Genomic DNA, 14,331 nt, shown 5'->3' with positions numbered 1-14,331 from the left:
ACGGATGATGGGGGTAGAGCTCGGCAGAGCGTTCCTATGGCGATCTGTCCTTGGGAGGGTTCGGCTACTCTGGGGAGCCGCGGGGCCCAAGGGGAGAGCCCTTGAGCTGTAGCCTCGCCAGCCAGTTGGAGAAATCATAAACCGCAAAAATACCGACGTAGATAGGACTCGAGAGATGAGTTGGGGCTGGCGACACGCTGGCGACACGAGCACGGTGATTGTGTCCCAAAGCATAGACGTGGAGGAGGCACAAAGTCCTGGGGCTTCGGGGCTGTGTCAGTCTTCCAACAACATCCTAGAATAATCCAGCCTCCAGCTCCACCATCGAAGAATTTTCTACAGGCCCAGTGGTGATGCCTTGGCCTGGCAGGAAATCCTTCTCTGAGGTTGAGCTCAATCAAACTCTTCCTCCCAGAGAGCATCAATCCTCCGCCAACCTCCCAGGCTCCTGCCAAGACCTGTCCACATCCTCATCCACATAATAACCTTTTAGATGCTTGAAAACAGAGACACCTGCTCCTCTCTAGGCCCGAATGCCCCTGTTTCCCCTTATAGGCCTCCCAGGACAGGAGTTGGGCCTCGGTCCCCTCCTCCGACCCGCTCCGTGCTCCAGAAGGCACAGGCTGGCAGCTCCCTGGCTGAAAGGGGCCTGTGGACATGTTATGTTTGGTCCCAGAGTGTTTTGTTTTGAATTCATAACATTTACTTAAAAATCCAGATTTCCATCCTCTTCTGAAAAGTCAGAAAATCTGGCCCCGTTTCCACTTGGCAGAAGCGGACGGGAGCTCCACCCAGCAGCAGTGATGTCCCACAGTCCCCGCCGCTCGCTGTTGCGTTAAACGCAGCCCACGTCATTGCTGGTACCCGTGTGGCCCCTGTAGGTGCCCGAGCTTGCAACCCCCGCTCTGTTTTGTTCCTGAAGCGCAGGAGCCAGAACCAGACCCGGTTCTCTGGCCACAGCGGCCCAGGGCAGGACTCTTCTCCCCTGTTGAAGATTTTTGTGCTCGTGCAGACGCTCCCAGAGCCGCTCTGGGGAGAACTCTGTGACGCTGTGGGCGCAGGTTTGCCTTGGGGTCAGCCTGGGCTCTCGGGGTCTCTCACGAACTGCGCTCCTGAGCTCTTCCAGGACTTGCAGCCACATGAGACACAGGTTCAAGTCCTGGCTGGACGACATGGGGGCCTCAGCAGATCGCCCAGGACCTCCCTCCTTTCGGGGTGGCTGTGAGGGCCGGCGGTCACATGCCACAAAGCGTTTGACCTGGAATTGTCACTCAGGAAGTGTAGCTACTAGAATGATCACAGGCACTTCCTTCCCCATCAACCCCGCCAGCCCCATCCTCCCTCCTCGGCCGGCCACCGCTGCGGGAGCGACAAGGAGGCGGCAGGGCCGAGCCCGTGCTATCTGCTCGGATCCAAGGAGGGAAGATGTTTGTGTGCCCGGTCTCACTCGGGGTCACCTGTGCAGCTGCGCTGGGCGGCCCGTGTAAACAGTGCGACTGGGGGCTGGCCCTGAGTTATCTCTGCAGGGATGGTGACAAGGAACAGAGGCTCCCAAGGGTTCACTGGGGCCAAATGCCACCAAGAGGTCAACCACTCAGCTCCAGGGCCCTGAGAAGGCCCTTGAATTTAGAGACTTCGAGGTCACGGGGGACTTCAAGGGAGATTTAAGGAAGGCGTGCTGGGGTCAGCCTCACTGTGGGGAGAAGCTGTGGCCAGGTCACCCCAAGCCTAGGAAAACACCAGCCGACCCCTCCTGGTGGAAAGTCTCTGTGCTGTCTGGATGGGGAAATCTGAGCAGACTTTCACCAGCCTCAGACGGTTCCTTGACTTTTCCTTCTCCTAGGCCCTCTGCCACATAATCAGATGAGCCTTTAAGGACAGCAGACTGCTAGGTCATAATGCGGGGTTCGAGGTAACGTGAAAGGTCGACTCCCACTCCCTGCTTGGGAACATGGGGGCAAAGCAGGGCCCGTGTGTGGGGAGTCACAGAAGGACCACCCTCCTCTGAGCGCCCCTCTCGGCTGCAAAGGGGCTGCCCAGAGGAAAGTCCAGAGTGTAGACGCGACATCAGATGCAGCGGAGCCAGCCTGGCGTCCCTGGAAAGTGCCCGCAAGTCTCTTTCACGAATTACAGGAAACCCCCCCAAACCCCACCTCAGATGTTCAAACTCCGCGTGCCAACTCCCGTGGTGACATCGCTCACCTGCTTTCTTTAGGGCTGCTATCAGAACGGCTGAGTGTTGGGAACTTTTTTTTTTTTTTTTTTTTTTTATGACTTTTCACTGCAAAACAGACAGCATTTCGGCCGGGCTAATCTGAGCAGATCCCTAACCACTGGCTGTAATGGAAACCGTGTTCCACGTTCCAGACGTCTTCCGGGCGAGCTGGTGCTTAAAACTCAACCTGTTTGGAAGCTGACGTGCCCTTTCTTGCAGAGACTAGAAACAGGGGCCTCTTGGGCAACTCCTACCCCTTGTGATTTGTGTTAACCACTTACTCCCTAAATAAAACTCCTCGAGCACGAGCACCTAACCACACTTCCCCCCCACAGACACCCTCTCAGAGCTCCGCTTGTGAGGTTCACCCCCACCCCTTCTAGAAATTGGAATGTTGTGGCTCATTAATTCAATCCTCATCTTGAAACCTGATTCTCCTTAAGAGATTAAGTTTAATAATAGGATATCCATTATTAATGAGATTCTTCTTATCAGAGAAGGCTGCCTGGCACTGTGATAAGAGCTCAGATTCCAAAATAAGACAGACCTGGTTCCCTCACTTGCTCCCTACCCCGGGCCTCTGGATGCAGGTGGCGTGCCATCCTCCGCACGGGGCTCAAATCCTCACCTCACCACCGACACGCTGCACGACCCTTGGGCACGACCCTTGGGCATGACCCTTGAGCCACTCTCTGTTCTTCCTTTTCCTGGTCGGCAAAATGAGGTCCCTGACGCCCCCACCAGAGTTGCCTTGCTGGGGTTCGCCGTGTGGGACGTGCTGGCCGTGGGCCCCGGCCCACCCAATTAGTAGTAGGGTCGTCCTGGGCCGCTCCCCCAGCCCTCCAGCCCCCGAAATGCACAGGCAACCACAAAGACTGGCCGTTGGTTTTCAGGTTTTGGAGACCAGCATGGCCCAGGAGAAAAGGAAGGCAAAGGAAGCTTTAGAGACAGAAAAGAGAAAAGTGCAAGATCTGGAGAACCACTTGACCCAACAGAAGGAGGTACGAGGAGCAGGGCGCCGAGTGGGCCGGGCACCCAACCCCTGCGGGCGGAGCTCCGAAGCCAGACCTGAGGCCGGTCCTGTGCCCCGAGGGAGAGTAGGGCAGGCCAGGGGGCGGGTGCTGGCTGGGCCCCACTGGCGGTGCAGCCAGGGCACGTCGAGCCTCAGCCGCCGCCTCTGTAAAACGGGAGTGCCGGCAGTCCCAGCCTCGCAGGATGAGGTGACCGGACGTAGACGGCGTACCTGAGCCGCACGGTGCACGTCCCTGGCCCTCCGCGGAGGCCTCGTCTGCCCGGCCCCCGAGGGCAGGGGCACGCGCTCCAGGAGAGAACCCTTGGAGGGTGTCTGGGTCAGTCCCCCAGCCAGCATCTCCGCCCCCTCCTCGGAAGGTATCTCCGACACAACCCGGCATGGGCGCCCTAGAAAAACACCTGCTCCCAGCCCTGTCTCCTGGTTTCATCGACTTGTGGTAGAGACACAAACAGTGGTGGAGTGACCGGTACGTGACACGCTCGCAGGCCAGTCACACCAACAAGTGCCAGAGGTCCGGACTGGATGAGAAGTAGTGCACCCATGGTCTGGGCAGGCCCGAGTACCGCGCCCGGGGAGAGCTGGAGACACCCGCATCCAGCCACCTCCGCCAGCCCGGGGACTGGGCCCACCGGCCACACCGGCCTGGAGCCGCCCTGAAAGGCAGGCCTCCAGGCTAAGAGGAGGGATGTCACTCATGTGAACCCAAACACCCCAACCGCCCCCCGTCCCAGAAGCCAAAGAAGGAAAAAAAAAAAGCCAAAGAAGGGTTCAGGAGCTGGAGGCCAAGGAGAGGTGCCCTCAGTGACCGATAGCGGCAGCTCCGTGAGCTGGGCTCCAGGGACACAGGGACATAGACACGTGCTGGCCCTCATGGAACTTCCAGAAACAGTCACGACCCCATGAATTGTTTAATTCTGTCTCATGCATCCATCCACAAATATTTCCCAAGCACCTGACATGGGCCAGGCCCTGCTAGGTGTTGGGGACCCCACAGGGCACCAGAGCCGTGTCCTCCCAGAGCTTCCCCTCGAGGGTGGAGGGACAGACACCACCAAACAGGTCACATGATAGCTGCAGAGCCACAAGCCTGGGGAGAGGGACTGATATCAAGTAGGTGGGCTAGAGAGTGGTCACAGGCAGGGAGGGCTTCTCTGAGGAGGTGACGTTTGAGTGAGACCTGGAGCGGAGGAGGAACACGAAGGCAACATCTGGGGGGAGAGGGAGCCACTGGGTAAAGTGGCCCAGCTGCAAAGGACAGGGACCTCCCTCAGCCAGGGCAGCAGGAGCAGGTGTGAGGAAGGAAGCAAAGCTGGAACAAGGTGGAAGCCAAACGAGGGGTCGGGGGAAGAAAGCCAGAGGGAGACTCAGAGGGGGCAAAGCAGGAAAGCCTGGTAGGCTAGAAGTGTCGATTCTGGTTCAAATCCCACCTCTGCCCCAACATGCTGTTTGACCCTGGCCAACGCCTTCCCTCTCTGTTCCCCCATCCGTAATGTGGGTGTAGTGACAGCGCCCCTCTAGAGGTGTGTGGTGAGGAGTCAGTGTATTCTTTATGAATCACCCGCCCAGGTGAGGTCAGCGTCCAGGTGGGGGGGATGGGGTGTGTACAGGGTGGGGGTGGTGGGGCAGGCGCGGGGGAGGCCGACAGTCAAGCAAGGCCCCTGGCAGTGGGACTGCGTCGGCCTGTGCAGGGAGTGAGGTCAAACTGTCGTCAGCAGCTGTGCCCAGAGCGTCCCCTGCATATGCGCCAAGGGTGGAAGCGCGGGTGCCCGCGTGGTATGTGGACTTGGAGCCACGACCCTACAGGCAGGTGTTGGCCTCTGCGTGGGGTGGGGTTTTAATCAGGAGGACACACAGGTCAAGGTCGGGAAGCCAAGGGGCCGCACGGTTAGGGCAGGGCTCTGGCGTCCCGGTGGCATGACCTCCGCACCTATTTGGGTTCTTACCGCCTCCGTCCCGGCCTCCGCGGCCTCCCCTGCAAGACGCGCCTCGCTGGGCAGCGCTCTCTGGGCCTTGCCCGTCAGCTGCGCCGACGCACTCCGCGCACGCAGCCGAGCACCCGTGTTGCAAGCGTTTCAAGAGGAGTCAGCGTCACCCTTGTTTTCAGCTGGGACACGAGGCCCGCAGCGGGGGGCTGGCAGCCTCTACGACTGGCGGGCGGGGACAGGACAGTCTCCGCGGGCTTGGCAGCGGGCAAATGCCAAGCTCGTGCAGGGAGCTGAGTCAGAGCCCAGGTGGGGCGGGAGGCCTGCGCGGAGCGGGGCAGGTGGACGGCGGCCGCGGACACCGCGCTCAGCAGGCAGCGCCGGTGGAGAGACCGTCTTTTTCCGCAGGGCCGCGCATCCCCAAGGCCCCGTCCTGCCCCGAGCACCGCATTCCCTGTCACAATTTCCAGTCATTTTTCCTTTTGCCAAATAATGTATGTTCGTGCAAAAAAAAAAAAAAAATGTCAAAGATACAGACCAGGGAAAAGAGGAAAATGTAAATTGCCATAATCCCAAACCCCCAAAATAACCGATATTTACATTCCAGTACAGATCTCTCCAGGCCCTCGTCTATGCATAGATGCATATATTTTAATTTTTTTCTGTGTGAGCTTTATGTTTGTATGGGAGCATAACTGCAAGGATTCCAAGCCGCAAGTTGAGTTTTCCAACCTCCCCGCACTGTGTACCTCCTGGGGCCTGTGTACGTGAGGCTGGTCCTCCGTGCCCACCTCCGGGTCACCGGAGCTGTGGCCTACATGTTCTCAGGGTCACGCTGTCCTGGACATCAATTTTTGGACCCAAGCCTTTGAAGGCTGGGGAGAGATTGAAGCCACAGGCATCAAGTCTGCTGGGACAGGAGGCATCCCCCCCAGCCCCCGACTTTGCCTCCCCTGCCCCACCTCCCAAGAAGCCAGGTACTTCCCTGCGGAGCGCCCACACCGGTGCAACACCTGCCAGCTTAATTAGTGGCCCCGGGCCAAACGCGGTGGCCTGAACACTCACCAGCCCATCCCTTCCCGAACATAGCCCTGAAATCCTGAACGATGAATAACCCTCTTTTATGCGGTGACTAACCAGACCTGCCCCCGAGGCCCTCACCGTGGCCAGCATGCCAAGACTCCCACCCCCGCCTCCCCGCGTCCTGCTCCCTGAGCCCTCGCTCCCAAACCCTGACTCACCCGTCTTGGGGGTTACTCATCCTGGCTACCCCCCCACCCCCCGTGCCACTTCCCTGCCTCTCTGGCGGACACTCCCTCCAACCTGTTGTCACTGACTTCCAGATTTCAGAGAGCAGCATCGCCTATGAGAGACTCAAAGCAAAGGAAGCCATAGAGAAGGAAAAGAAAAAGGTGCAGGATCTGGAGAACCGCATAACCAAGCAGAAAGAGGTAAGAGTCTCAGAGAGGAGCAGACAAGGAGGCGCCCGGCATGGTTAAGAGCAGGGCTCAGGAGGCAGGCGGTCTGGATTCGAATCCCACCTCTGCCGCTTTCTGGCTGTGCGACACGAGGCAAGTTCCTTACCATCTCTGTGGCTACGTTTCTCTGCTTAGGGCATCCAGGTGATGCCAGTAGATCAGCCCCATTGAGTTGTGAGGCTTGATTGCTAACAAGCTCGTAAAACATGTAGGAAAGTGTCCAGCACTTAATAATAATAACAATAATAATAATAATAAATAAAAGCATCCAACACACAGAGCATTCACTGTTGTTCTTTTGTTATTATTATTATTAATATTATGAGCTCACAGCTGGGAACTGGAGGCAGAACAGAGCCCTGCACTGTCCCCCTCCTCTTCCTACATCCTTGAACACTGTGTGGCCTCAGCTGTCTGGAATCAAAGTGGTGACGTCAGGAGACAGATGCCTGAATTTCCCATCACCTTGACGCAGCATCTCCACCAGAGCTTGTCACCGTGGGCATCATGACCCTCCCAGTCAATCTGCGTTTACGGTTATTCCTGGGAGGAGCAGACCCAGTAGGAGCACCAGTTGTTGGGTCCTCCTCACTGTAGGACCGAATTCACTCCTCCTGGGTCCCAACAGTACAAGGGACACGCACACACACACACACAGTGGCTGATCCCGAAAAAGTCAAGGCCAGGGATTAAACACACGAGCTGACAATAGGGGTGAAATTGGAAGGCAGGTGACTACAGGTCAAGGGACTCTGAAGACCATATGGGACTAAAAAGGTCTTTGCCTCTATTCACATCAATCTGAGATCATTTTCTTTGGAGAATGATCTCCAAACATTAGCTTGCACAGAATCACTTGGGGGGTGGGGGAGGGGGCTAGGGAGGCTGTTTTTAAACGCCCATTTCCCAGACCTTGCCCCCAGAGATTCGGATTCATTGTCTATGGGGTGGACTCAGCAATTTGCATTTTTAACAAGCAGCCCAAGTGATGCTGGTTCCCTTGGAATAGCACTGCCGTGGAGGGGTGAGTGGCAGGAACCCACACCTGGGTTACGTATCCGGCCCAGGCACCGCTGAGAGAGACCTCCGCCGACTGGAGGGCACCCAGAGAAGCCAGACCAGAGTTGGGGGGCATGGGGGTGACGCAGGACCCGTCAGCCGCGGGCTGGGGCACCGAGGGAGGGTGGGCAGGCGCTGTGGGCCGACGGAGCCCAAGGGATCCATCTGTTCACACGCGGCCTTGCATCCCCAAACGATTCACCACAGATCTTCCATCAAATATCTCAGTTGGGGGTAGAAGGAAAGGAGAAATGCACATTTTTAAAGTTGATCAGTCAGGGGGCGCCTGGGAGGCTCCGTGGTTGAGCTTCTGCCTTCGGCTCAGGGCATGATCCCGGGGTCCTGGGATCGAATCCCACATCAGGCTCCCCAAGGGAGCCTGCTTCTCCCTCTGCCTCTCACTCTGGGTCTCTCATGAATAAATAAATAAATATATTTTTTAAAAAATAATAAATAAACTAGATCAGTCAGGATATCAAATGAATCAAGAATGAGACTAATGCCTAAAAAACGTCCGTCCGTGAAATCAAAGAGCCGTCGGTGTTGAGCAGTTACAGTGAAAGCGCGGGCTCGGGCGGCTGTACGAGTCTCTGGGTGAACGTGAACCCACCGCCCCCGGACACCGGGCCACTCTCGGTGCACAACCCGGAGAGGATGTCTCCTGAGGACCATCATACAGAGGCCCCTGCTGCGCGTCCGACAATATCTTCAACAGCCTCAGGGAAAAACAACAGTGACATCAGAGGGTGAGGTCTTCAGGGCAGACAGGTGGCCTCATACCAGACGAGGAGAAACGGGGCCCCACCCCAGGGACTCCCCACTTACCATCAAAGACCAAGGAAGTGCAAGGTCAAAGAACCGCCCAGACCTAGGGCTGCTCATTCCCACACTGTGTGACTCACACCAAAGATGTGGGCGCAGTCAGCTGTCCTCCTGTCCTTGAGTAAAAGCGGCTCAGCCGCTGGCAAGGGGCGAAGATGCCAGGCGGTGCGCTCTGCCCTTGGGCAGCTTCGTGGTCCATCGAAGAGAGCACGTACTTGCCTGCCGTGGACTGTCCGGGACGGCTGGGGTGTTCGGCCGTGAGCTGCGGGCGACAGGCTGCCGGGGGGATGCCTGCCAGGATGCCCAGCGAGCACGTCCTCCGGCCAGGGCTGCACATGGCCTGCCTGGGATCTCCCAGCGGTCACGGTGGCGTGAAGGCCCCGAATAGAGTCAGGTGGCGTTCCGCGGGGGCACGCAGACGACGAAGCACCCCCCAGCCAGGCTTACAGGAACCGCACGACGAAAATGGGTTTTTCTTGTTGCTTTTAGATGTTTCCTTTCGCAATTATAAAAGGAGCAACTATTTACAGAAAATCACTCAGAAGAAAATAAAAAAAAGAAAAAAGAAAAGAAAAGGAAAGAAAGAAAAGAAAAGGAAAAGGAAAAGAGAAAAGAAAAGAAAAGACACTGCCCGTGATTTCCACTGAGCAGAGTCACCACTAGCGACATTTTGACCTGATTCCTTCCGGACCACCTCCCCGTGATGGTTATCCCAGATGCCGGCAAACATCCATTTGCCCCGTCACGCTGCGCACACTGGCCTGGACGCTGTATTTTAACTCCATACGTTCCTGAAATGTCTCTATGGCATTCAACAGTCTTCCACGACCAGCCCTGGACGGTGACCGGGGTTTGCGCTGTGGTGCATGGACCCCAATTCATTGACCCGTCCCCTGTGGTTGGGCCCCAGGGCTGGTTCTCACTTTCACTAGGAAAATACAAACAAACCACTTGGCCGAACAGCCCTGTGCAGCATCGGTCCTTGTGCGTGGGCCTGGTTAGGTCCTTGCGATAGATTCCCAAAAATGGAATTGCTGGGGCACAGGATGTAAATATTTTTAGCCTCTTAATACACGTTCCCAGATGACCCTCCAAAAAGGTCGTACCGGTTTACACCGCCACCAGCAGAGTCCGAGAAGACCCGGCGCCGCACCTCGTGTGCTACTGCCTCACATCGGACGAAATCCTGTTTGTGAAAAGCCTGCAGACGGTCTGATCCCAGCTACATGACATTCTGGAAAGGGCAGAACTATGGAGACGGCCAGGGACGGGCGTCGGGGGAGGGCAGGGCTGACTAGATGGAGCCCGGAGGACTTTTTAGGGCCGAGAAACTACCCTGTGCGATACTGTAATGGTGGAGACGTGGCCCCAGACATCTGTTCAGACCCATAGAGTGTACGGCATCCGGGGGACCCCAGCGTAAAGCACGGACGTCTGGTCACTGTGATTGTCAGGACAGGTTCATCAGTTGCAACAACGGTACCATCTGGTGCGGGATGTTGACGATGGGGGGCTCCTGCGGTGTGGGGCCAGAGGGCATCGAAGAGAGCTCTGTGGTGTCCTCTCAGCTTCGCTGCAAGCCCAGAACTGATCGGTCAGGGGCGCCTGGGCGGCTCAGTCCATTAAGCATCTCGACCCTCAGGTCATGACCTCAGGGTCCTGAGGTCAAGGCTGCCCTCTGCACCCCACACACACTCATGTGCTCGCTCGCTCGCTCTCTCAAATAATCTTTTTTAAAAAGAATGAAGTCAAGTAAATAAAGCTGGTGAAGCCCCCACCCCAGGACCTGTCACGAAGCTCACATCCCATGTGGTCTGAGTCGGGGCTCACGGAGGAGGGCAGGATTTCGCGAGTCCAGGACTGGAAGAGCGGGTCCCGGGAGGAGGGAGGAGGAGGTGTGCACGGACGGGCGGACGGACGGATGGCCATGCGGGCGGGAGCAGAGGGGAGAGGGGAGGCCATGGCTCCGAGGCCAGGGAGGGGTGCGGGGCGGGGGGGCAAGGCCCATCCCGTGGCCAAGGGGTGAAGGAGCTCGGCGTGTTTATCCTGGAAAATAGATTTAGAGAGAGACATGACAACCCTCCTCAAATACTTAAAGGGCTGTCTCATAAAAGAGAAATAAAACGTACTCGGTGCGCTCCAGGTGACAGCTGAGCTCGGGGACCAGAGATTGCTAAGGAGGCAGTCTCAGCGGGAGAGGAAAGAGAGCTCTATAACCATGGAACCTTCCAGAGAAAGCGTGGACTTTGGGCTGAGAGGGGAGACCACAGCAGAGTAGAGGTCACCTCCTCTCTGAAAACGAGGGACGCGGGGGTGGAGGGGGGCGGCTAGGGCAAATATTCATCCCCCAATTTCTGTTAACTTGATGTTTATGGTGTGTCCAGGAAATAGACTTAAAAGGGCAAAGAGAAGACATTTTGAATAAGAAATTAAATGACGCGCTGGCCATGGTCCAAGAGACTCAGAAAACCAAGACGGCCGAGAGCCTCAGAGCAGAGAGCCTCGCCATGAAGTTAAACGAAACGTTAGCCGAACTGGAAACCGCCAAGACGAAAATGGTGAGTTGATGCCTCCCGGGGACGGGAGACTCCTTCCCTCGATGAAGGATCCCAACGCGGGGAGAACGCCTGATGTAGACCAGGGCCTGACAGCCTGGGCGCCGCTGAAGCTCCGGGCCGGATACCCTTTTTCTTGTGTGAGGCCCCCCCCCACCCCGGGCCCTACCTGCTAGACGCCAGTAGCGTCCTCCCTGCAGACGTGTCGACCCAAAATGTCTTCAGGCTTCGCCAAACATCCTTTGAGGAGCGAAATCGCCCTCTATCAAGAAGCACTGGTGTAGGATGAAAAGTGAGCAGAGGCCACGATGCCCTGTCTGCAGGCGTCCTGATGTGTCGTGATACAGGGTCCTCACAGGGTCCTCACAGGGTCAGGCTGAAGGACCAAGCAGCCCCAGACCTTAGTGATCAATGGCTGTGCCACAGACTTTCAGATAATGTTTTCAGCTTTTAACTCGGCATTCAAGGCCCCCCGCCATCAGAGCTCAGTATGGCACTCATTTGTCATTCGTACATTCCAGCAACAGGTCTGTGGGAAGGAAGTAGTGAGGATTCACGTGGCCGAAGCGCACAAATTGAGTTTGAGAGGGGCTTGGGCTGGAGAGGCCAGCTCAGGCTTGGTGCACGGTGGCCGGCGCCGTAGCCCGGAGTCATAGGGACCTGCAGACTCAGGCTGGCACGGGAGCGGGGCCAAAGAGTGGCTGCAGGGACAGACACGGGAGAAAGGGCAGGACTCGATAACCGTGGATGAGACGCGAGTGCCAAGGACAGGGAGGTGCTGGGCTTCCAGGCAGGGCACCCAGGGCGACGACGGCCTGGTGCTGGGGGCTGGGGGTGCAGATTGGCAGAAACAGGGAGGTCACAGTGGCTCTTGGGGGGGGGCGGCCTTGTGGGGAAGGCAAGGAGTTTGGCTGAGGCGAGGGCAGGGTACCCAAGTTCACAAGCGCCCCAAACTTCGGGGGGGCCCGTAGATTTGGAGGAGAAAGCAAGACAAGACGTGCCCGTTTTGAAGGGCCGTGATGGTGCACGCGCGTGAGCTTCTAGATCGGGGGCTGCGGCCCCGTGTGGGCCGGGAGTAGGGAGCAGGACTCCGACATCGTTAGCAGAGCCCTGGAAGGGCCGGTCAAACAGGTGGGGAGCCCCAAGAGGAGCCTCAGGGGGCACAGGCCGGCCGCGGGGAAGCATCCAACTCCCCTTGTGGTGATGATCGGTCATTTTTGCCTTTAAGAAATACAGATTTGGGGCAGCCGGCTGGCCCGGTCAGGTAGGCGTCCGATTCTTGATCTCAGGATCGTGAGTTCAAGCCCCACATGGAGTCTCCATGCTGGGTATGGGGCCTACTTTAAAAAATAAAAAAAATTAAAAAAAAATTTTTTAAAAAGGAATACAAATTCATTCTTTTTCATATGGAATTGTTCATTCATTACTTCAACAAGTATTTATGGAGCATTGAGGTCTAGATGCTGTGTCAGGGATCTAGGCACGGGTGACGTGGATGCGTCGGGAAAGAGGCCAAGGTAAGTTTGTGCCCTCCTGGAGCTTACATTTGAGTGGGAAAGGGAGATAAAGAAACGAGATCATTCCGCTGGTCTTAAGCACATCGTGGAAAAGTAAAGAGGAGGATGGATTAGAAAGTCTCAGGCTGCTCCTTCAGACAGGCAGTCGGGAAGGGCTTCCCTGAGGAGGCGACCTTAGTTAGTGTCGAGGCCTGAAACATAGGAAGGAGTCAGCCATGCAAGGAGCTGGGGGAAGAGAGTACCGTGCAGAGGGAACGGCACGTGCAAAGGCCCTGAGGTGGGGCCGCGTTCTGCGCCTGTGGGTGCAAAGGGGTCATAGGGCTACTGTTGTGCTTGGCGTCACACCCAGCTCCCAGGGTCACGCGCATTCCTTCCGTTTCCCCAGCTCGTCATGGAGGAGCGCATACAGCTGCAACAGCAGGCCGTGAAGGCCCTCCGTGAGGAACAGGACTCGCAGAAACACGGATTTGAGACAGAAATCAGGGAATACAAGGAGCAAATCAAACAGCACTCCCAGACGATCGTGAGCCTCGAGGAAAGACTCCAAAAAGTGACTGAGCACCATAAAAAAATAGAAGGAGAGATTGCAACCTTGAAGGACAGTGACCCAGGTCTGTGCAAAGGGAAACCGAGGAAATCCGGGCATTCGGGGCAGGCCTCGACCATCCGTGGGTCCCCCTAGGCCGAGGGGTCAGAGAAGGCTGCACCTGGCTTGAAAGCTCCTTTTTCCCGGGAGGCACCGTCTTCTTCCCGGCACACGACACAGTTAGAGACGCTCGTGGCCCGGGTCAGACAGAGGTAACGACAGGCAGACAGGTCGTCCTTTGCGCGGAGCCAGCAGAGACACAGGGCTGCGGGGGCATCAGAGCCGCGGCCACCGAGCGTCTTCCCCACGTGAAACCCTCCCGCGCGTGGGGCCTTTTAAAGGCCTCTCTGCGCCCTCGGTAATTTGCGACTTTGTCTGATGGACTCCCATAAGCTCCTCTCCAAAGAAACCCAGAAGAACTCAGGGTTGTGCGCACTTACTGGCCCTTGATGGCCAAGGCGACGCAATGCCTTGCAAAGATGCTGAGCTCTCGGGGGAGAGTTCTGGAAGCTGCGGCCTCGGGCCAGGGCTCAAGCGGGTCGCTGCGGACATCTGGAATGGGTTAAGCCCTGGTGCTGGGGGCCGTCCTGCGCACTGCAGGCGTTGAGCAGCACCCCGGCCTCCACCCACGGCGTGCCAGCAGCACCCCCGCCCCAGCGTCGCCACCAGAAACCCGAGGTTGCCGGATGTCCCCTGGGGTGGGGCAACCTCGCCCCTGATTGAGAACCAGGTCCTGCTCTCAAGCCAGCAGACGAGCTGTCGGGGCTCCCTTCGTGCTTTCATTCACCCAACAGCCTTCATGGAGCATCTATTAGGCTCCAAGCCTGTTCTCGGCACTAGGGATTCAGTAGCCCCAGGAGGGTCCCTGCAGGTCACCAAGTGGTGGCCCTGACGGGTGGCCCAGGAGGAACAGGGCACCGTGGCACGGGCGTGGGGCGTGAGGCGTGGGGCGTGGAGTGTGGAGCAGGACTCAGTGTCCCAACCCAGGTCCAGGTCAGAGGGAGATGGGACCTGAAGGATGACTCCTGCCTTGTCACCTCACATTTAGCTCAGAACCTGCCAGAAGGCAGACATTCCATTGTATCTGGCGAATGAGTAAATGGGTGGAAAGGATGAGGATGGAAACCAGAAGGCAGTGGGCTGA

The 14,331-nt window shown here is 57.3% G+C and overlaps 1 protein-coding gene across 7 annotated transcripts in view; it reads left to right on the top strand.

Annotated features, from left to right (window-relative positions):
* Positions 1–14,331, top strand: part of FHAD1 (forkhead associated phosphopeptide binding domain 1) — a 122,462-nt gene that overhangs the window by 82,361 nt on the left and 25,770 nt on the right. For 6 of the 7 annotated variants that reach the window (XM_038531924.1, XM_038531923.1, XM_038531925.1 and 3 more), the window contains 4 exons: positions 3,109–3,216; positions 6,514–6,621; positions 10,914–11,087; positions 12,987–13,212. In XM_038531924.1, coding sequence (XP_038387852.1) covers positions 3,109–3,216; positions 6,514–6,621; positions 10,914–11,087; positions 12,987–13,212 — 616 coding nt within the window. The remainder of the gene's footprint in view (positions 1–3,108; positions 3,217–6,513; positions 6,622–10,913; positions 11,088–12,986; positions 13,213–14,331) is intronic. The other variant, XM_038531926.1, reaches the window with a different exon arrangement.

This window comes from Canis lupus, chromosome 2 (genome assembly GCF_011100685.1).
Source record: "Canis lupus familiaris isolate Mischka breed German Shepherd chromosome 2, alternate assembly UU_Cfam_GSD_1.0, whole genome shotgun sequence".
Lineage (NCBI taxonomy): Eukaryota > Metazoa > Chordata > Mammalia > Carnivora > Canidae > Canis > Canis lupus.
The sequence above is the reverse complement of the archived record's forward strand: the minus strand, read 5'-3'. Positions and strand labels throughout refer to the sequence as shown.